This window comes from Lactuca serriola, chromosome 2, assembly GCF_051521515.1.
Source record: "Lactuca serriola cultivar US96UC23 chromosome 2, Lser_US96UC23_V15, whole genome shotgun sequence".
In the NCBI taxonomy this organism is placed as follows: domain Eukaryota; kingdom Viridiplantae; phylum Streptophyta; class Magnoliopsida; order Asterales; family Asteraceae; genus Lactuca; species Lactuca serriola.
This window is the reverse complement of record NC_136409.1, coordinates 146,866,129-146,887,590: the sequence shown is the minus strand read 5'-3', so window position 1 is coordinate 146,887,590 and position 21,462 is coordinate 146,866,129. Positions and strand designations below refer to the sequence as shown.

General features: G+C 38.4%; 2 protein-coding genes across 2 annotated transcripts; one reads left to right on the top strand and one right to left on the bottom strand.

Annotated features, from left to right (window-relative positions):
• On the bottom strand, nt 1-2,252 carry LOC145089638 (wall-associated receptor kinase-like 8). Its single transcript, XM_079028052.1, has 3 exons — nt 1,517-2,252; nt 1,387-1,468; nt 1-142 (listed from the first exon to the last, which is right to left on the bottom strand). Exons 1-3 carry the CDS (start codon nt 2,250-2,252, stop codon nt 1-3), a joined length of 960 nt encoding a protein of 319 aa, XP_078884178.1.
• A 3,493-nt stretch (nt 2,253-5,745) lies between these two features.
• Nucleotides 5,746-8,019, top strand: LOC145089637 (uncharacterized). Its single transcript, XM_079028050.1, has 5 exons — nt 5,746-6,001; nt 6,114-6,527; nt 6,615-7,255; nt 7,352-7,747; nt 7,861-8,019. Exons 1-5 carry the CDS (start codon nt 5,746-5,748, stop codon nt 8,017-8,019), a joined length of 1,866 nt encoding a protein of 621 aa, XP_078884176.1.
• The last annotated feature ends 13,443 nt before the right edge of the window (nt 8,020-21,462 follow it).

The following is a 21,462-nucleotide window of genomic DNA, read 5'->3' as shown; positions in this document are numbered from 1 at the left end:
TCATCGACTACTGCCGCCCTCACCAACATCCTTGGGTCCTCTCACCCGTGATGAATCTGAATAATCTTTGAGGAGTCGACCTCTACTATAGTCATCTTTGTCCATCGCGATCAACCCAGCGTCAAGACTGACAGGTATGTTTCTGATTTATAATTTTGATTCATAAAATTACTTAATCTATATGTCTGATACTCTGATTTCTTAAGTTAGGTTGTGGAAGAAAGAAGGGGTTGGGCAAAGAAGCTTGTGACGTTCAAAGGAGAGCACATATCTATGCAGGGGAAGATATAAAGGTAGAAAAAACCTAAAAAAAGAAACAATCTCATGTCTTTCATCTACAACAATTGAATCAAGGCAAGTTTTTTTCCTTTGTATTGATAATATTTCTAACCTGTGTAATTTACCTTTTAATTAAATGGATTGTATGCCTTTTGATAAAATTACTTTGTAATTTAATTAGCTTCTGAATTCCTACCCAAGTGAGGTAACAGAGTCAAAGATGGGCATCGTCTCCAAAAGTCTGCAAGATACCGAAGAGGGGCCATATGAAGATGGTGATAACGAAATTGAACACGTCTATATCAAAAAAAACTTGAATATGCTTCTTTAGTTAACTTCCTAAACAACTTACATACCTGAAGTTATTATATCAATTTGTAAATAGATACAAGGATGAAAAGGTTAGAAAAGAATGTGAATTTTTATTAAGATAATTTGAATCTCTTGTATGGTTTGTGCCTTTACATCTATTATGATTTTTTGTTGTTTTGTTTCTGTATTGTAAATCAAGCAGTTTATGATATTTTATGTTGCAATTCGTATTGTATTTTAAAAGGCCGTTTATTTTCTAAGGCTGTTCAATAACAGCATCAAAAAATAACAGCATCAAAAAATAACTCTATTTTTTAAGGCTGTTTAATAACAGCATCAAAAAATAATTGTTTCTAAGGCTGTTTATTAACAGCATCAAAAAATAACTCAATAACTCTATTTTATAAAGCTATATTTTATAAGGCGGTTCTGGACAACATCAAAAAATAAGTATAATTTATAAGGCGGTTCTGGACAGCATTAAAAAATAAGTATCATTTATGAAGCTATTTTTATGAGGCGGTTTTGGACATTTTCTAAGGCGGTTTAAGAACCGCCTCAAAAAACAACACTATTTTATAATGCTATATTTTCTGAAGCGGTTTAATAACCACATCAAAAAATAAAATAAACCGTTTTATTAAACATCTTCTGTATTAGTGAATGGATAACGTGGGTTTAGAATGTCTTCGATTACCCTTCATGACGTGAGAACAAACGAACTCGTATTCGCTAATCCTGTCATAATCATCATATACATCATAGTATTCACACTCACCTCCATCCTCTGCGCACCTTGCACATTTTTCATCATCTGAAAGCACGTCATATAAGAAAATGTGCCTTGTTAAAAAATGTTCACCGGTACACAAGTACGCTAGAAAAGTAAAACAAAAACTTAAATACCAAATACAAAATTACATACCGTAGCATCCATCAACTAAATAAGGACTTCCTTTATTGCCCATTGGAAAAACGCATTTCCACGACTTGATTGAACCACCATTACCCGTATCAGCTTTGAGATTAAACCCCATCGAACAACACTTTATTCGACTGAACTCACGCTCTGACAAAGTCCACAGCAGTGATATGGGGATGTAAGTGTTGTCCCCGGCAACAGATTTGCCAGAAAACCTTCCCTCATCATATGACATCTTGTCCACCAAGTAGGCAGACCCACAAGCTTCATCCCCACCCTGCCTTTCCAAGCCAGTGAGATCCATGCTATAACTCTTAAGATAATAAGGAAGTCTTGTTTGGCAACAAGTAATGCCAAGGCACTTGTCTTTCACGCCAACACTCTCATTGCGACAAGTTGTTGAGCAACCGGTGACTGCAGTCCCTTGGTCCAAGATGACCGCATTACCACAACCCTCTACAACAAACAGGTTGTGTAATCTGGAAAAAAGAAATGGGCTGCTTTCACCAAGTTCAATGCCCAAGATTTGACTGCTAGTACAGATACGATTGTTGCAGTCGGAAATCATTGAGACATTAACTGTTACCGTTTGGGATTGTAAGTTTACTTCTAATACCTGCACGTTGTTGAGTGCGGGTAGATATGGGGTCGACCGGCTGCAATCAACATTGTACCGTTCACTCACAGAACAATTTACCCCAATCCCAAAAGGGTAGGGGATTATCACATCCCCGCACATAACTTGGCAACCCGGCTTGGTATATTTTGGATCACTTGCTGATGTTGTTTTTAATAAAAGGAAGATGAGTAAGTGGTAAGCTTGGAATAACTTCATTTTCGTGAGATTAAATGGATGTTTTATTTTTTTTGAACGAGTGAGAAACGACGATTAATACAAAAACTGTGAGCATATATCTATGAATAAATGGGGGCATGCATGGAGCTATCTATATATAATGCATGGTAAATTACATAAATGAATGGTGCATGTGCGTGCTTGTTTGGCATGATTATTCCGATTTATAATTCAATTTCTTTTGCATAGTTAGTCCAATTAATTAACTCCATCAAAACACACGTCTACGACGCATAAAAAACAATTTCAATTTTTTAATTTTTGTTTTTTGGGTATATAAGAATGTTCATGAGACGAGTATTAGTGATTTTAGTTTCACTACTATAAAACCAAATCTCAAAATCGGTTCCATCCCGTCTGCCGGGTACCTGGTATATTAATTTCAGGTATATTAGTGTTGGGTAGCCGGAACTGGAAACGCCTTCGAACCGCCGATTCCCGAATCCGAACCACTTTAAGCGGTTTCGGTTCCAATTCTTATTTTTATAGAACCGCTACTCTTTTGCTCGAGCGTACCGGCAGCTTCAAGGTATGTATAATTATAAATGATTATATGGCAGAGAGGTATAATCATATATGCTTATATATGTTTATACGTATATGCCTAATCATAAATAATTATATATATATATATATATATATATATATATATATATATATATATATATATATATTGAGTAATCATATTTGATTATGACAATTTATGACAGAAAAGGTGGTGGTAACAGAGGTAACGATACTTTATTTGTTATGTTGAATAACACCATTTAAATTTGTAGATTTTGAGTAATTTTTTGAACCTTTAAGGGTTTTAAGAAACATGCACATATTTTTTCGTCATGTTATTGAAGCTAATGATATTTTCTAATCCTGATTTTTAATACCTAGCGAATTATATATTGATGTTTTCGATAACTTCTTGTAAGTGTATAATAGATATACTTTTATAAGTTTTTAAAAATTTAACAAATTTAATGAACCGACTATCCGGTATTGGAACAGCTTGCCGTCGGTTCTTGATGCAAACATTTTAGGAATTGTTGGTTCCGGTTCCTGATAATTAAGGAGAGTATCCACCTTTACTCATCCCTAGTTGTAACGATGTCCATGAGACAATTGAATGAGACAATTGAGTTGAACACAAAAATGCAATCATCAAGGCCCAAAAGGACAAAATCGATCTAAGTGAAACTCATTTGTTAATTTTTTATAACTATTGGTATGGACATATTCTACATTTATTTTTACTATGTTCAATATCTTGAATAACAGTTAACCTCTTGAGTGATATCGAAGATACTATTATCATATATCTTGATGTTATCTCGCATATGTCTTATGTCTTTGATATATATGATTAAAGATCCACTACAAGAAAACTCTATTTTAGTGACGGACTAAAATTTGGTCACTAATAACATCATTTAGTCACCACACTAAATTTTGGTAATCCTACAAATTTAATCAGGATGGTCGTCACTCACCCATCACTAAAATGTAGAATAAAGTTTAAATGTATGTCATAGCAAGTATTAGTGACCAAAAATAGTGGTCGCTATATTGGAGTCTTAGTGACAAAAAATAGTGGTCACTGGATTGGAGGGTTAATGATTAAAAATAGTGGCATTGGAGACTTAGTGACCAAAAATAGTGGTCACTTAATTGAATACCCGGTGATCAAAAATAATGGTCACTGAATTAAAGAATTATTGACCAAACATAGTAGTCACTGGGTATTTATATATTTATGAGTTAAAAAAAAATAGTAACTACAATTATAGTTATTGAATATATGATTGAAAATCGCAAAAAAGTTAGGACCATATAATAATGATCACCAAACAAATTTCATTATAAATTTAAAAGCAAAAAGGAGAACTATAAACTCATATTATGTAAATGGCCACGATGATAGTTTGTTCGATTAAAGAGCATTATGGTAATTTCACATTAATGATATAGTGTTAGATAGTATGGTGTCATTACATAGCTTCTCAAAGTAGTGACTTTTACCCATTTGATGTTAGGGTAATTTCGTAATTTGGTATAAAGGGTTTCGGAGTAATAACAATCCTAGTAAGGTTCTTAGCGGAAATGATTAAAAGATGAAAGGGTAATAGCTTAAGTACGATTAGTTGAGGGTGAAATTCTAAAAAATAAATGCAAACTGTGGTTATCATCTCCATTACGTATTTATGCTATACAGACCTCACATCACTTTCCTTTGTTTGTATCGACCACCACCACCATCCTTACCTCGCTTTCCGTCTTCCGTCGACGATTCTTCCTGGCGCTGCTACCACATCGAACATCACCACTTTCACCTTCGTTCACTTCAGTACCGTGTTCTAAAGTTTGAAGCCCTATTTATCCCAATTGAAGCTTCAATTATCATTTCCCCGAAGTTTGATCGATTAAGGTGTGATTAGGGTTCGAAAAACCTCAATTGGAGCTTAATTCCTCGCATTTGATGTTGCGTTCATCATTACTTAACGTCGAAGGTAATGTTATCCTTTCATCAATCTCTCTTCTCTTCTTCCTCGTTGATTGCTCATGGATGACATCCTCCTCTACCTACTCTTATGGTTTTGTACTCCATTCTGACTCCTGTTCACAATCACACACTTACACAAGCATGTACGAAGACACACAATCGAAAACACATAGAAATACGTAATCACTTAGTGTCGGCTTAGCCCATGTGCAATATAGGCATTGGAACATGCTCAAAATCTTAAAGGGCCAATTTTTTTTGGTAGTGTACACAATCGACAATTTGCAGCCTATTAATATGAATTGATTGATTGAACGAAGGCACACACTGAAGCGGGAAGCCACATCACGATTCACGATCATCGATTAGTACTCGTTCGTTCATTTAAAAAAAGTGATCGGCAAAGACAGGAGAAGGGTGAATCGTGAAAGCGATTCACTGATTCAAGCATTCAGCAACAGCAAGACAACAACTCAGCGGCTTAGCGCCATTCACTCATTCAACAAGGGTCAACGATCTTGTATGAGAAATTGAGGATTATCAAGGGTCAATCATCTCCTGCTAATCAACCAATCAGGTCATATTTATGAGAAATTGAGGATTATCAAGTTTATAGTTGTCAATTGAATACTTGAATGATTCATACTTTCATAGATTATCAGTTTAACAGAATATTTAATGAATTTAATATTTTATTATCAGTTTATCTACTATAGAAATCAGTTTAATAGAATAGTGAATGAATGAATTAGTTTCTAAGATTCATAGAAACCAGTTTAGTAGTTTAAATTATGAGTTTATGTTTATTGTAAAATTGTTTATCAAATTATGTTTATTCGAATTTCTTGAATGTTGAAAGTTGAAACTTATGAACTTGTAGTGATGAAGTCTAAGCAACCATTCGTTTATCAAAAACGTAAAAAAAGAAAACCAGATGAAGAAAATAGAAAGGTTGATGCCGGTGTTGTAGATAAGTTTATCCATAGACAACCTGTTGAAGAGCACACTGAAGAGAATGTTGAAGAGCACATTGAAGAGCATGTTGAAGAGAACATTAAAGAGCAAGAGCATGTAGAAGTAGAAGAGACAGAAGAGCATGAGCCTGTTAAAGAGCTTGTTGATATATATGATCTAAAAGGTGGGAAAAACTTAATTCTGGTGAGATTAAAATTTTGGTTGGGAAAGATCCTAAAGAGATAATAGTATTATGTATGGTCCCTACGATAAATTTGGTAGACGATTTTCTGCAGCTTTGTATACAAGAACTTTATCGAATTTGGAGAAGTGTGATAGAGTATGGATATTATATTCGAATGAGCTAGACAGGGTATTTTGTTTCTGTTGTAAAGTGTTTAGAAAAGGGATTTCGAAAGGTAAATTAGATGGTGAAGGTTATGCAGATTGGCACCATGTTACCACTAGGGTTAAAAAACACGAAATTTCTTTGGATCATCTAACAAATAGGAATAAGTGGTTTGACATGCGTAAAAGATTGAACTTGAACAAAACAATTGATAAAGTTCAACATGAACAGTTCAAGAAAGAAAGAGATTACTGGAAACAAGTGCTTTTAAGAATTATTGCAGTAGTGAAGTTTCTTGCTAAACATAATTTAGCATTTCGTGGATCGAATGATAAGTTGTATAAAAAAGTAATTATAAATTGTATTTTTTTGTTCCAGTACCACCAAAAATCTTTTTGTAAATTATGATGACTGATTCCAATTCTTATTTGTTAATTGTATTTAATAGGTAATGGAAATTTTTTTGGTGTCATTGAAATGTTGGAAGAGTTTGACCCGATTATCAAAGAGCATGTGCAACGGATCACAAGTGAAGGGCTTCATGTGCATTATCTTGGCCACCTAATCCAAAAAGAACTAATATCTTTGCTAGATGAAGATATTAAAAAAGAACTTATCAAGGAGATAAAGAAAACAAAGTACTACTCAATCAAACTTGATTGTACTCCCAATTTAAATCACCAAGAACATATGAATATAATAGTGAGGTATTTAAAGTTATCATATAATTTTGTTCCTATCGAGGAGTCTTTTTTTGGTTTTTTGAATGTTGATGATACCTCCGGAAAAGGATTATTTGATATTACACTTGAAGAGTTAAATTCTCTTGGTCTTCAAATTAATGATATGCCTGGTCATGGCTATGATAATGGGGAAAACATGAAAGGAAAACACCAAGGAGTGAAAAAGAGATTTTTAGATATAAATCCTAGAGCATTTTACACTCCTTGTGGTTGCCATTCTCTTAATCTAACATTATCTGATATGGCTAACAAGTGTGTTAAAGGAAAGAACTTTTTTGGATTCATCCAACATATTTATACTATCTTTGCAAATTCTACTAAGAGGTGGGAAATTTTGAAAGATAATGTTAAAGCTTGGAGTCTTAAGTCATTGTGTCAAACTCGTTGGGGAAGTCGGTTTGAGAGTGTAAAGGCTATTAAACTGCAACATGTGGATGTATAGAAAGCTTTACTTCAAGTTGGAGAAAAAGAGAATGATGTTGCAATTGCAAGTGAAGCAACTTCACCAGCAGAAAAAGAGCTTAGTGACTTTGAATTTTTGGTATCAACTGTTGTTTGGTATGAAGTACTAAACCATGTGAATATTGAGAGTAAGAAGTTAAAATCAAAGGATATGCATCTTGATAATGCTATTATAGAAATAAACAAATTGATTGGGTACTTCAAGGATTATAGAGAAACTGGTTTTTCAAAAGCGATTGTTGAAGCTAAGGAGATTTTTATTGAAATGGGTATTGATCAAATATTTCCACAAAAGCGTTTGATTGAAAGGAAAAAAAGGTTTGATGAGAGTTCAAGTAGCGAAGAAGTTTCATTTACACCTGAAGAGAATTTCAGAGTCAATTATTTCTTATACATAGTTGATCAAGCTATTTCTTTTCTTGAAACAAGATTTGAACAATTCAAAGAGTATGATAAAGTATTTGGTTTTTTATTTCCATATAATTTGAGGGAATTGAAGATAAAGATCTTAAGTTATATTGTCATCGTCTTGAAAAAGCACTCAAGTTTGACGAAAGATCGGATATTGATGCCGAGGAGCTTTGTACAGAGTTAAAATTATTTGAGACATTGGAAACCATTGAATTTAGCAACCCTGTAGATGTTTAGAAGTTTTTGAAAAAAATTGATTATTTCCTAAATGCAAGCATTGCATATAGAATATTGTTGACTATTCCAGTAACGGTCGCATCTGTAGAAAGGCGTTTTTCCAAATTGAAATTTGTGAAATCTTACCTACGCTCCACAATGACCCAAGAAAGGCTTAGCAGTTTGGGGATGATATCTATTGAGAACAAAATCTTAGAGAGTATAGACTACAAAGAGTTGATCAACCAATTTGCATTCAAGAATACTATCAGATATGTTATTAGTCATTAAAATACTTTGATTTTGCTATGTTTATTGTTATAAGGTTTATCGTCATTTTAATAAAAAAAGTAGTTTATTTAATTTAATTCGTTAAAGTGTTACACGTTAAGGCCTAAGGGCCTTTTTTATCCATTTCGTCCTGGGCATTTGAATCCTCAGAACCGGCCATTCACTTATGAAAGGAGTCGATTTTTCTTTAATTTTATTGTATGTTTCCGATTGAAGGATGTCAAGTTGGCGTTTGCTCCACATTGTTTAGTTCTGAGGTTTTGTGATCAATTTGTTGTGTGTGTCTGATGAATGTTGGAGTTTTTTTTTTATTTTTTTATTATTTATCTTTCGAATTCTAGAGGTTTTGTTGATTTGACAGAGTCGAGGTGTAGATGTTTCCTAGTGGCTTTGTTTGATTTTCCTTTCGCAATGAATTGATCTAGGATCAATTGCCTTAAGTATGAGATTTCGATTGCTCCACAAGGGATTCCCTCTTTGGTTACACTTCATTCCTGGAATCCAATTCCGGACAACAAATGGCCCTTACCAAGTACTCCATTACCACACACAATTCAAATTATAATTTCATAATGTCTCTTATCCAATCCATTTTAAGTGTCTTTTAGTAGGTAAATGGTGTCAATCAAATCTATACATGTATTTAGGACTTAACAGACCTAGGTGAATAAATGTTCACTTTTTAAGTTCTTTGTCTCTTGTGTACGTGGGAATACGAAAGATATTGTAACACCCGTTTCTTAAATAAATAAATAGAAAAAAATTAATATGAATAGTAGCCCTAAAATCCATAATATCTCGTGGGGTGTTGGTTTTGGGGAGCCCAATGTTATAATTTGGATTATTCGGGGGTTAAAGTGTAGTATTGAGATTTATTTTTTAAAGATTTTTAGAAGACAGGGGGTATTTGGTATTTGTTAGACTTAATATGAAAGGATTTATGGAAGCAGGGGATAAAGAGTAAATTCTGGACCTATGTTGAAAAGGTTTTGTAGAGGAGGAGCCATTTGGTAACATGAGGACTTCAGTTGAACAAAATTGTAGAGGGAGGGGCTGCTTGATAAAATTTTGGACTTAATTTGTAAGGGATTTCAGAAGGCAGGGTTTAAATGGTAAATATTGGAGCTAATTTGAAAAGATTCTTATGGGGAGGGCGGGAAGTGTAAAATTGAAACAAGATTTGAAATTCACAGGCATAACCCGTCACCCTCCTAGATGCCTTCATATATATGGTAACAAGCCCTAACCCTAATGGAACCTCATCATCCTCCACCACCACACTTATACCTCCCTTCCACCTCTGGCGCCACCAGTCGTTCAAACACCATCATCATGCCCTGTTGTCGGTAACGATGAGGACCGTCGGCGAAGCTGTGAGCGCCCATTGCCACCACTCCATCGTCCTCCTTTTTCTTCTTCTCTTTTTATATCGTCGTTCACAGCCGCACTCGGCTATTGCTGGTGTCATTCTGACCACCACCCACTTTGGAGCTCGTCCCACAACAGCTAGCCGCTGCCACCACTGCTTGTACAACCAACGAAGGAGACTGTTCCATCGATTTTTTCCCTCTGGCTGCCATGAGCCACCGCGACGGTGGCTGTGTTTGGATGCACTTCTGGCGTGAACTCGCGTATGTTGATGTATTTGCTCGGCAGGGGACCAAGAGAAAGCATCGCCACCACCGTGAGGTGGTGGCGGTCATCGCAAATCAATATCTGCCGCCATTTCTAATACCTTCTACCATTGCTGCCGTATCTTGACACCACCAGCCACTGTGGGAGGTGGCTGTGAGTTTGTGTATGCCTGTGTATTCGAGTAGACCTGTTAATTTCAGTTTTCATATGGTTGTTGGTATGATGGTTTGGCCGAAAAACCCACCACCACCACCGTGAAGTGGTGAGTGCCACCATGTACCACCACCAGGCATCACAAGGGTGGTTGTGTGTATGTGTGTGTGTTTACCTTGTTGTGTGTGTGTTTACTTTATGTTAAAGCATTTTAAAATTGTATTTAGTGACTAGTATAATAAAGAAAACTCTTAACCACCACCGTAAGGTGGTGGCTGTCGCCTCCTGCCACCACCAACCGCCGTGTTTGGTGGCGCTGTGCTTTTCCTTGTGTTTAATTGCTTTTGGGATGCTTGGACAAAAATGGACTAGAACCATAACCACCACCGTAAGGTGGTGGCCTCCGCCTTGAGCCGTCGTTGACCACCACTACCCGAGGTGGTAATGGGTGGTGCCAGACTTATGAGACCATAGTGGGCCTAATAAAACCCTAATTGATCTAAAGACTTAGCTTTTGGGCCTATTGGGTTGTGATTGGGTTGGAAACCCTAATTAGGGTTTAGAAAACCCTAATTTTAGATATATGTGTTTTGGAGTGTCGGGACCCGCATTTGGATGATCGGATTGGAATTATGTATTAAGCCGACCACACTATATGATTTACCAAATAGATTGATGGACTTAATGGATGAAGTCATTAGTGGGTTAAGTGAGAAACACTTAACCCTAATCATCATTTTATGTGAAAACCCTAATTTTGATTGGGCCTTGAGTTGGGCCTTCCTATTGGGCTTTGATGAGTGGGCTATTATTGGGCCATCCAAGAACAATCATATGGGCTTAGAATATATGGATGGGCTTTAGGGTAAGGTCCATGTGAGGTTTTGGGCCCAATTTGGAAAATTGGGCCATAGGTGGGCTATAACTGAGCCTTAAGGATCATGAGAGGTTGGACCATTGGAAATGCCAAATGTATATACTAGAATAAATGGTTGGGCCTTAGGGTAAGACCATGGAAAGGATCGGGCCCAATTTGGAAAATTAGGCCATATGTTAGGCTTTGATTCATAGTTTGACTTTTGGGCCTTTAGATTGGGCCTTGAGCTTAAATCAAGCGAAGATATGGGTAAAGTAGTCTTTTACCCCCATGCATGGACTTATGGTTATGTCTTGGAACCCATTATTAATTTGGTATTCTTTTGATGTTGACAGTTCGGGAATCTGTCGTCTAGTAGTCCGACTTTTGTTTGTGGGACTTCAGCAGCGCGGGGTGAGTTACCTTCTAGTAGAGGTGGGTCTACAACACTAATGTCGGCCCACCAGTAGGTGATTATTTATGAGATGATTGTATTTGTGATAATCGTCTGGTTTTCCACTATCTGATATGCTTTGTGTGCTAGGATGCTCTGTTATATGTGTTAGTAGTAGTGGAGGTGATATAGTCCCCGGATACCGGTTGAAAGACACTGAAGGGGTAGTCAGTACCCATGCATGCCTAGCAGTATGTTTATGTTATGTTATTATGTGGTAGTGGTAGGGGTGAAATAGTCCATGTAGTCGGTTGAGATAAACCGAAGGCTAGGTCGAGCACCTTAGAATTGCATGACATGGGTAGGTCAGGCACCCCAGAATTGCCTAGCAGGGTAGGTCGGGCACACCAGAATTGCCTGACAGGTTAGGTAGAGCACCCCAAAATTGCTTGACATGGGTAGGTCAGGTACCCCCGAATTGCCCGACAGTATGTTATTTGTATGGAATGTATGATGGGGGGAATTACTAAGCTTCGTGATTACGATTTTCAGTTTTGGTTTCAGGTACTTCGTTTTCAAAGGAAAGGAGTCGGCTCGATCGCAGCGCATCACACTATGTTTTCCGTATATGAGATCTCTGGGATTACACTCTGATATTGTTTATGATAACATGTTTTGATTATTGGTGCTTTGGTTTTGACATGGGATGTCATTATTGATGTTTTTATTATACTGTTGGTTTTATAATAACCTAATTAAAAATGAAATTTTTTGGTCTTGAATTTTGGGATGTTACAAGTTGGTATCATAGCCTTGGTTTGAGGGATTTGGACACACTCTCGGGTGTGTCTGGAATCAAACTGAGGACTTGGTATGAAATTTTTCAAAAGAAAAAAATTATTTTATATAATTTTTTTGAAAATAATTTGAATAGTGAAAAGAACTTTGAAAAGAACAAGGTGTGTGATGCGCGCAATCAGCCAAGCTCAAGTAAGTTTTTCCCAATATACCCATACATGTTATGTTATGATATGTTATAATTATGAGACCTACATGCTAGATTAGGGTTAAGGATCAAGGAAGAATGCCTTATATGCCTACTATATGTGCTTGTAGATCTGTATGCGAGTACTGATCAGTCAGTGATAGGATAGCATGTTAGGGTTATGCCTGATTGTATGATCCTTCGAATTACATGCTAGTACAAATTCTTGATTAGAGGATAGAATGGTATGAATAGTGATATGATGGTTGTATTTTCCCCATTGTCTGAATGCTACTTGCTTTGTGCTTGGTAGGGCTCTTGGTAATGTGAATTGACTACTAAGTGGATATGCAAAGTTACATGGGGTACATGTGGGATAATCTCATAGTGAAGGACTTGGCCCTATTACGCAACTCTTGTTTGAGTCCAACCATTTGAGGATTGAGTCTTTTACTTGAAGGATTATCTGATCTCTGTTGCATGTGATTATATCCATGAGGTAGTTAGTTGACATTGGTAGGAGTGTTTCAGCAGCTGAGGGCTAGGTGAGGTCGAGAACCTAGGAAAGCCTAGGAAATGTTTCAATGGGTTAGTAGTGAGGTTTAGTGAGACTTGTGTGTATTAGTTTGAGAAGGTGAATTGGAGGATTTGGGATGATTCTCTAGGAAAGTATGGATAGATGTGGAAGGTAGTATTGGGCCAGTACTACTGAAAGCATAAGATCCATACTCGAATAGGGGAGAGCCTTGGAGAATCCAGGAACCCTATGGGATATGATTATTGGGTACATTTGGATCTTTGGAATGTCAGTTCAGTATGGTGCAAAGCACTCAGGAATGGGATTCAGATTCTGGTTCCGACTCAGGAGCAGGCCCTAGGCCAGTCGATGTGTGACTGCAGAAGTTCGTCTCATCGGAGATTACTCACGGAGTTTTGGGAGTTGTCACACCCCTAAACCGGAACGGCGGAAACGTTCGGGGGCGGATGACTTCATGTGGTAGCGTAACAAATGAATACATAGTAAAGAAAGCAATACAACCATCATATATATAATTGAAAGTTTACATTGTTAAAAGGTACATGTTCAAAACCAATTACAATATGATGCCAAAATATGAATTTAACTGACGACGCAGTGTCCCTTCTTCAAAAGCTGTTTGTTACCTGTAATTACTAAATCCCTGGGACATACAAGTAGTTTTGAAAGAGTAGATCAACATTTAAGCTGGTGAGTTTCATAAGTATTAAATGACAATGTTTGTATGAAATGAAATGTTTTGTTTTTGTTTGTTTGTTCCTAGAAAATCCCATATTTTCTGCTATCATAAATGTAGCCTTCTATCCAGACTAAAGGTTGTTTCTAGAAAATGTATGTACGTGTAAAATATCCAATATGTTTGAAAAACATCGTAAATCAATGTATTTTTAATACCCCATGTGAGTTTTATAACCATGCTATTGACTCGGATTTGCCTATACACAACGTTCTTCAGGCGTTGGAATGTTCTGACGTTTGTCACCCCAAATGGTGGACTGTAGCTAACAGTCAGGGCGCGGGGTTGTCAAGCCCGTATAGATCTATACACAAGCACCATGCTCCCCCTCCAAGGGATTCTGGTATATAATACAGGACTTGAAATGTGTACTCGAACGTATGTGAAGTTAATGTCTCACAAAACTTAGTATAAAAATAGATTTACGTGTTAAAAAGTTCGTTTGTTCTTGTATGTGAAAGTTACTTCTTGAAAATCGTGTTTCTAGTATGTAAAATTTAGTAATGTTCTCGTAAAACTATACCTATTATAGCTTTCTAAAAGTGTGTCTCGTTTGTTTATAAATCCCTAGAAAATGAATCCCTTGTTATGAAAGTATAGATTTTTTATAGTGTCTAAGTTGGACACATATACATGAAATCTAAGCAGAGTGTTAAATTTATACATATATAACAACATTTTTCATTTAAAAAGATATAATGTTATCGTGATATATTTTACATAAGAAAGTTCCCTATAAAGTTTACAAATCACATATGATTCTGTTGAATAAAAGTGTATAATAAAACATTATATAACACACGATAATAATCGGGTGTTTTACTTGTATTCCCCCCCTTGAAAGCATATAAAAGCATTTATAGAATATTTAAAAGGGTTAATTAAGGGGTATGAACTCACTTGAAAGATCGAAGAGAGGCGAGATGAAAACCGGGCAGAATTTCTTCTCGAGAAAACGGAATTTCTCGGGATTCTCGGGAATCTCGGGATTATAAACGACCTTTGGGACTTGAGCAAAGTGACCGGGGCTTCCGGTTAGCACAGGCACGGAAAACGAGGCAACAACGCAAGAGAAATGAGAGAGAATGGCCCTTTTCTTCGGAACCCTCGCATCCCTTTTATAGGGGGTGGGAACCGCCTCGGTACGCTTGGCGTACGCGTGCGTCACGCATGACCGGATCCTCGACTGCCTCGGAGTTCGGATGGGACGGGGCATAGCTTCGCATAGACCCCGAGTACGCTGGGCGTAACTCGGATCGACTTGCTGACTCTTCCTTCGGATAATACTAAGATTAAATAATAAAATTTATATTTTATTTATTTAATAAACTTCTAAAATTCATATCTTCTTCATACGAACTCCGTTTTTGATGTTCTTTATATCCACGCGTAGGCGAGACTACGCTCTACAACTTTCGTTTAGATTCCGTCAGCAAATTTTGAAATTATTTTTATTATTTATTTTTAAAAGGTCGCGTTAAGAAAATTTTGTTAGAAATTCATAACTTCTGTATCTGACGTCTGTTTTTGCCAGACTTTTTACTGCTGAAATACCATTGTCGAGACCTTCGATTCTCGTTTAGGTCATTCCGACCAAAAGTCGCTCGATCTCTGATTCGAGTTTTTAGCTGTCTGTCGCTAAGCCGAACTTGGAAAAATCATAACTTCAATATACGAAGTCGGATTTGGGCGTTCTTTTTACGTACGATCACGGATTAATGACATCAAACATAGTAGGTAATTAAATAGAAACTTTTTGGACATTTTATTTTCGAAGTTAATTTCATTATCACAAAAGTGGTTACAATACTTGACTTTTTAGGTCATTACATAGAGTTGAAATATCGGGTTGTCACATCATCCCCCCGTTAGAGGGAATTTCGTCCCGAAATTTAAAGTAGTAAAGATACTAGTGAATCAGAGAAAAAGATGAGGGTACGTTCGGTTCATCTAATCTTCGCGTTCCCATGTGAATTCAGGTCCCGGTTTGGCGTTCCAGCGAACCTTCACGATGGGTATGCGACTTTGTTTCGTTTGCTTGACCTCTTGGTCCATGATTTCTACCGATTCTTCCACAAAGTTGAGGCTCTCGTTGATCTCGATCTCGTCGAGTGGAATAACAAGAGTCTCATCGGACAGGCACTTTTTCAAGTTTGAGACATGGAAGGTTGGATGTATGTTACTAAGTTCACGCGGTAGATTAAGCTTGTAAGCCACAGGGCCGATTCTAGCAAGAATCTCAAAAGGCCCTACGTATCTTGGATTTAGTTTCCCATGCTTTCCAAAGCGTATTAAGCCCTTCCATGGTGAGACCTTCAATAAAACGTGGTCTCCTACCTGGAATTCCAAAGGTTTCCTCCTTTGGTCAGCATAGCTTTTCTGTCGGTCTCTAGAGGCTTTCAACCGTTCACAAATTTGAACGATCTTCTCTGTCGTTTCTCGTATGATTTCCGGACCGGTGAGAGTGCTTTCAGGAACTCGTCCTTTAGCTAACTGGGTGTCGCCAACTTCAGTCCAGCACAGAGGGGACCTGGACTTTCGACCATAGAGGGCTTCAAACGGAGCAGCCTTTATGCTTGTATGATAATTATTGTTGTATGAAAATTCGACAAGGGGTAAATGGATATCCCATGCCTTTCCGAAGTCAATTACACACGATCTCAGCATATCTTCCAAAGTTTGTATTGTTCTCTCATTTTGCCCGTCTGTTTGTGGGTGGTAGGCTGAACTCATGTCTAGCCTAGTCCCCAGGGAACTTTGTAGTGACTGCCAGAATCTTGAAGTGAATCTACTATCTCTATCGGAGATAATGGATATCGGAACACCATGCAGTCGCACTATTTCCATTAAATATGTTCTTGTAAGCTTTTCCATCTTGTCAGTCTCCTTGATTGGTAGGAAATGCGCGGATTTGGTCAATCTGTCGATGATGACCCATATGGTATCGAGTCCACCCGTCGTCTTGGGCAACTTGGTTACGAAGTCCATAGTAATCCGTTCCCATTTCCATTCCGGTATCTCCAGCTGTTGCAGTAATCCTGACGGTTTCTGATACTCGACCTTAACCTTAGCGCAAGAAAGGCAATTACTTACGAAGGTAGCAATTTTTGCTTTCATGTTAGGCCACCAGTACAGTTTCTTAAGATCCCGATACATTTTATTTGAACCTGGGTGAACGGAATATCTCGTGCTGTGTGCTTCGGTCATGACTACGTCTCTGAAACCACCATGTTTACGTGTCCAGATTCGATCCATGAGATAATACGCTCCGCCACCCTTGATTTCTAGATTCTTCTCCATTCCTCTCAGGGATTTACCCGCCACATTTTCAGGTTGCAAAGCTTCCAGTTGAGTCTCCTTAATTTGGGTGGATAAGTGGGAATGGATAGTCATAGTCAGAGATTTGACTCTCCGACCAGTGTATTCTTTTCGACTGAGGGCGTCAGCTACCACGTTGGCCTTGCCAGGATGATAACAAATTTCACATTCGTAGTCATTGAGTAACTCGACCCATCGTCGTTGTCGCATGTTGAGCTCCTTCTGATCAAAGATGTGTTAAAGGCTCTTGTGATCGGTGAAAATAGTACTCTTTGTTCCGTACAAGTAATGTCTCCAGATCTTCAGAGCAAATACCACTGCTCCTAACTCAAGATCGTGTGTCGTATAGTTCACTTCGTGTGTCTCAAGCTATCGGGAGGAATAAGCAATAACCTTCCCTCTCTGCATAAGAACACAACCAAGTCCTTGGTTTGATGCATCACAATACACTACAAAATCTTCTATCCCTCCGGGAAGGGATAGTATCGGTGCGGTGCACAAGGCCTGTTTCAGTGTTTGGAACGCCTTCTCTTGTTTCGCTTCCCAGTCAAAGGCCATGCCTTTTTGGGTTAATGTAGTAAGAGGTTTCGCAATGCTAGAGAAGTTCTTTATGAATATGCGATAGTACCTAGCGAGACCTAGAAATTGACGAATCTCTGTAGGTGTCTTTGGTGTCGACCAGTTCTCAATGGCCTTAATTTTGGAGGGATCCACGTGTATCCCCTTCTCGCTAACAACGTGGCCCAAAAATTCGACTCTTCGAATCCAAAATTCGCATTTAGAGAACTTCGCATAGAGCTTCTCCAATCGCAATGTTTCTAAGACTTTTCGTAGGTGCTGACTATCCTCTTCCTTACTTCAGGGGTAGATAAGTATATCATCGATGAAGACGATGAAGAATTGATCTAAGTAAGGACGGCACACCCTATTCATTAGGTCCATAAATACTGCTGGTGCGTTGGTTAATCCGAACGGCATCACTACAAATTCATGGTCTCCATAACGAGTTCGGAAGGCTGTCTTGGGAATATCCTCCTCTAGTACTCGTAATTGATGATATCCGGATCGTAGATCTATTTTTGAGAAGTAGTTTGCTCCTTGAAGTTGATCAAACAGGTCGTCAATGCGAGGTAGAGGATAACGATTTTTGACAGTAAGTTTGTTCAGTTCTCTGTAGTCGATGCACATGCGGAACGATCCGTCTTTCTTCTTTACAAACAGGACCGGTGCTCCCCAAGGTGAGAAACTTGGTCTAATGAATCCTTTTTGATGGAGTTCGTTAAGCTGACTGGAAAGTTATTGCATCTTTGCTGGTGCTAGGCGATAAGGCGATTTCGCTACTGGGGTAGCCCCTGGAACTAAGTCGATTATGAACTCGACTTGGCGTTGTGGTGGTAATCCCAGTAGTTCTTCTGGGAAGATATCGGGAAAGTCACGTACTACTAGAATGCTCTTAATATCCTTTACTTCCTGACTTGTATTGACGATGTGTGCAAGAAATGCATGATAATCCTTTCGCAAACACTTTTGAGCTTGGATGCAGGAAATGATGCGAAGGTTTGTACTTGATTTGTCGCCGTAAATTACTAATGTTTCGTCGTTAGGAAGACTAAGACGAACTGCTTTCTCAAAGCACAGGATGTTGGTGCGAAGAAGACTTAACCAATCCATGCCGACTATAAAGTCGAAACGTTTAATTTGGACCGGCATGAGGTTGATTGGAAAAGAATGACCGTCTAAAGTTAACGTACAGTCCATGTATATGCAGTTAGTGTTTTCCGTTTTTCAATTTGCCATCTCTACAGTGAATGATTTTTCTAACTTTCTAGGTTTATGTTTAAGTAAGTGAATAAAGTTTTGACTCATGAAAATTCTCTCCGCTCCACTATCGAATAATATGCATGCATATGAATTATCGAGAAGGAACGTACCAGCAACTACAGTCGGATCAGCTACGGCTTCATCGTGGCCTATAGCCAAAACTTGTCCCACCCGCCAGTATTTGCTGCCTTTGGGCAGTTTCTCTTGTAGTGGCCCACCTCGCCACAACCGTAGCAAGTTTGGCCTACACCCACACTGGGAACTTGAGTGATCGGCTTTGCGGGATCCTTGCAGAAACGGACAGTGTGTCCCTTTCTGTTGCAGTTGGAGCACTGCATTTCCCGACAAGGTCCATGATGGTGATAAGTGCATTTGGTGCACTTTGGAAGGTTACCCCCATAAGGCTTTGTTGGGTAGGGATTTGTAGGAACGATAGTAGGTATTATATCAGCGTTCACTGAAACCAGTTGTTGTTTCTTCGCGGATTCTTGGGAAGAACCACCCTTCCCTTTATTCCATACTCTCTTCCTGTTATTGTTGTTGTTGTTTCTCTTTTGCGGTTCTGGTGTAGAAACCGTTGAGTTCTGATGACTTCCGTAATAAACAAGAGATTGTGCCAGTTCCTTGGCACTGTCAAAAGTGTCAAGTTTTGAAGCTAACACGCTTGACCGAATTCAGGGCGACAGTCCCCAAATGTATCTCTCTATTTTCTTGCTCTCAGGAGCAATCATATCTGGGCAAAGGATTGCCAGATCGCAAAATCTATTCGTATAAGTTGATATGTCGGTACCAATCATTCCAAGAGTCCAGAGTTCGTGCTCGACTTTTTGAATCTCTCCTCGTGGACAGTATTCTCTCATCAGCATGATTTTTAAGCTCTCCCAGCTTATGGAATTTGCCACTATCAGGGTAAGTACCTTAACATGGCCATTCCACCACGTTAAAGCTCTATCAGTAAGTGTGAAGGTTGCAAACTTGACTTTGCTGTGCTCGGGACAGGAGCAAATTTCAAAGACTGATTCTGTCCTTTCAATCCACTGCCTCAGAGTCATCACACCACCAGTTCCATTAAACATCCGGGGTTTGGCATTATTAAAGTCCTTATAGGTGCATTCTCGGGATTGCCCATGACTCTCGCCATGGTTGGATGGATGTGTGCCAGTTCCTGAGCCAGTAGTACTCGGGTTATTGATCTGTGACATGGCAGCTGCTACAACTGCGGTGACTGCTGCTTGGAACATGACAACATCAAATTGAGGAGGTGGAGGTGGTGGTGGTATAGGTGCTTCCCCACCGTTGTTTCGTCTTGGGTTCCTACGCGGAGGCATCCTTCAACTATAGGTTGAAAAGATAAAGATAAGAATTTCATAGCATAGAAACTGTATGTGTCTCATGAACTAAATTGCTATAGCCCAACAATAGATGATATTACGAGTCTCAAAATAGAAGAATGAAAGTTATTTGTAAGTCTGAAAATATAAAACAAGCATTTGGCTTTTCCATAACTTTTTAAGGATTGAATGAAATACTCCATGTAGTAATAATAGTGCCACTTATATTAATATAATAGTTGATACAATGATCACGAAAATTTGACCCCTATAAGGGTCCCCAGGTACAAAGTTTAAGAAATTTAAAAACTTTTAGCCGAGGTCCTAACTTATAACAAAATTTGAGATTTTGGCAAGCACTACTTGCGACGTAGGTTGCGCTTGGAGCTTGACTCTGCATCCGATTGCTTCGATTCCATTAGACGCCTATCAAAGGCGGCTTGTTGTTCCCTCAATTCGGCGAGGGCTGCAATCATTTGTGCTTGAAATGCCTCGGTTTGGAGTTGGGCATTGTCCTGAATTCTGTCCAGCCTACGGATGTCAGAAGTGTGAACTTGTACTTCCACGTTGACATCCCGAATCCGGCTAGCTTGAACTCCGGATTGGTAGGACTGATTGGCTAGTTTTTCCACCATTACTGGGAGTGCCTGATCAGCCGAACCTCCGCCGCGGACATCGTAGAAGTCTCGGCACATGTCGTAGGGAGGGCGTAGGTTTTGTTGTTGGCTCCAATGGTGGAGGTGACTTCCCCAGACGGGAGTCGGTCCTTGAAAGTTCCTTACGAAGACGAGAGGTTGTGCGGGTGGTGGGTTGATCACTTCCGGCTCTGAGTCAGTACCGTAGTCATCATCCAATTCTATGGGTTCTTCGTCCTCCTCGGGATCCTCTTCGATCCATCCCCCGTTGCCTTGGTTGGGATAGTAGGGGTCGCCGGGGTGGTGAAATCCAGCCATTTGACTGTATGAGAATAGGGTTATAAGAATCGAATAATGTTTGGAACATGTGAGACTAAACAGGTATGTTAAGCTATTCTAAGTAATAAATACTCCTATAGTATTTAAATTCGTGTGTTTGATTCTCGTGATGTTTTGGTAAGTTTTGACTTGTTTCTCACTACGAGCAATCCTCGATATATATTGGTCCGATCTTGGACAAATATAGTAGATCATGCTATATTTGTCCCAAATCCGATTACATATATCGAGTCTTAATCGTAGTGTCCAACTTGTCTAAATACTTCTTGTATAGTTATAATCATGAAAATAAGTTTGTTGTATGCATGTATTTGTACTTGAATGAACTAACATTATAAGTTAAATGAAACGCGGCTTAGGCGTAAAACAAAAAAATGTTTTATCAGAGAGTATTAGTCCCTTAAGCATTTATAGTTTGTCACCCCAAATGGT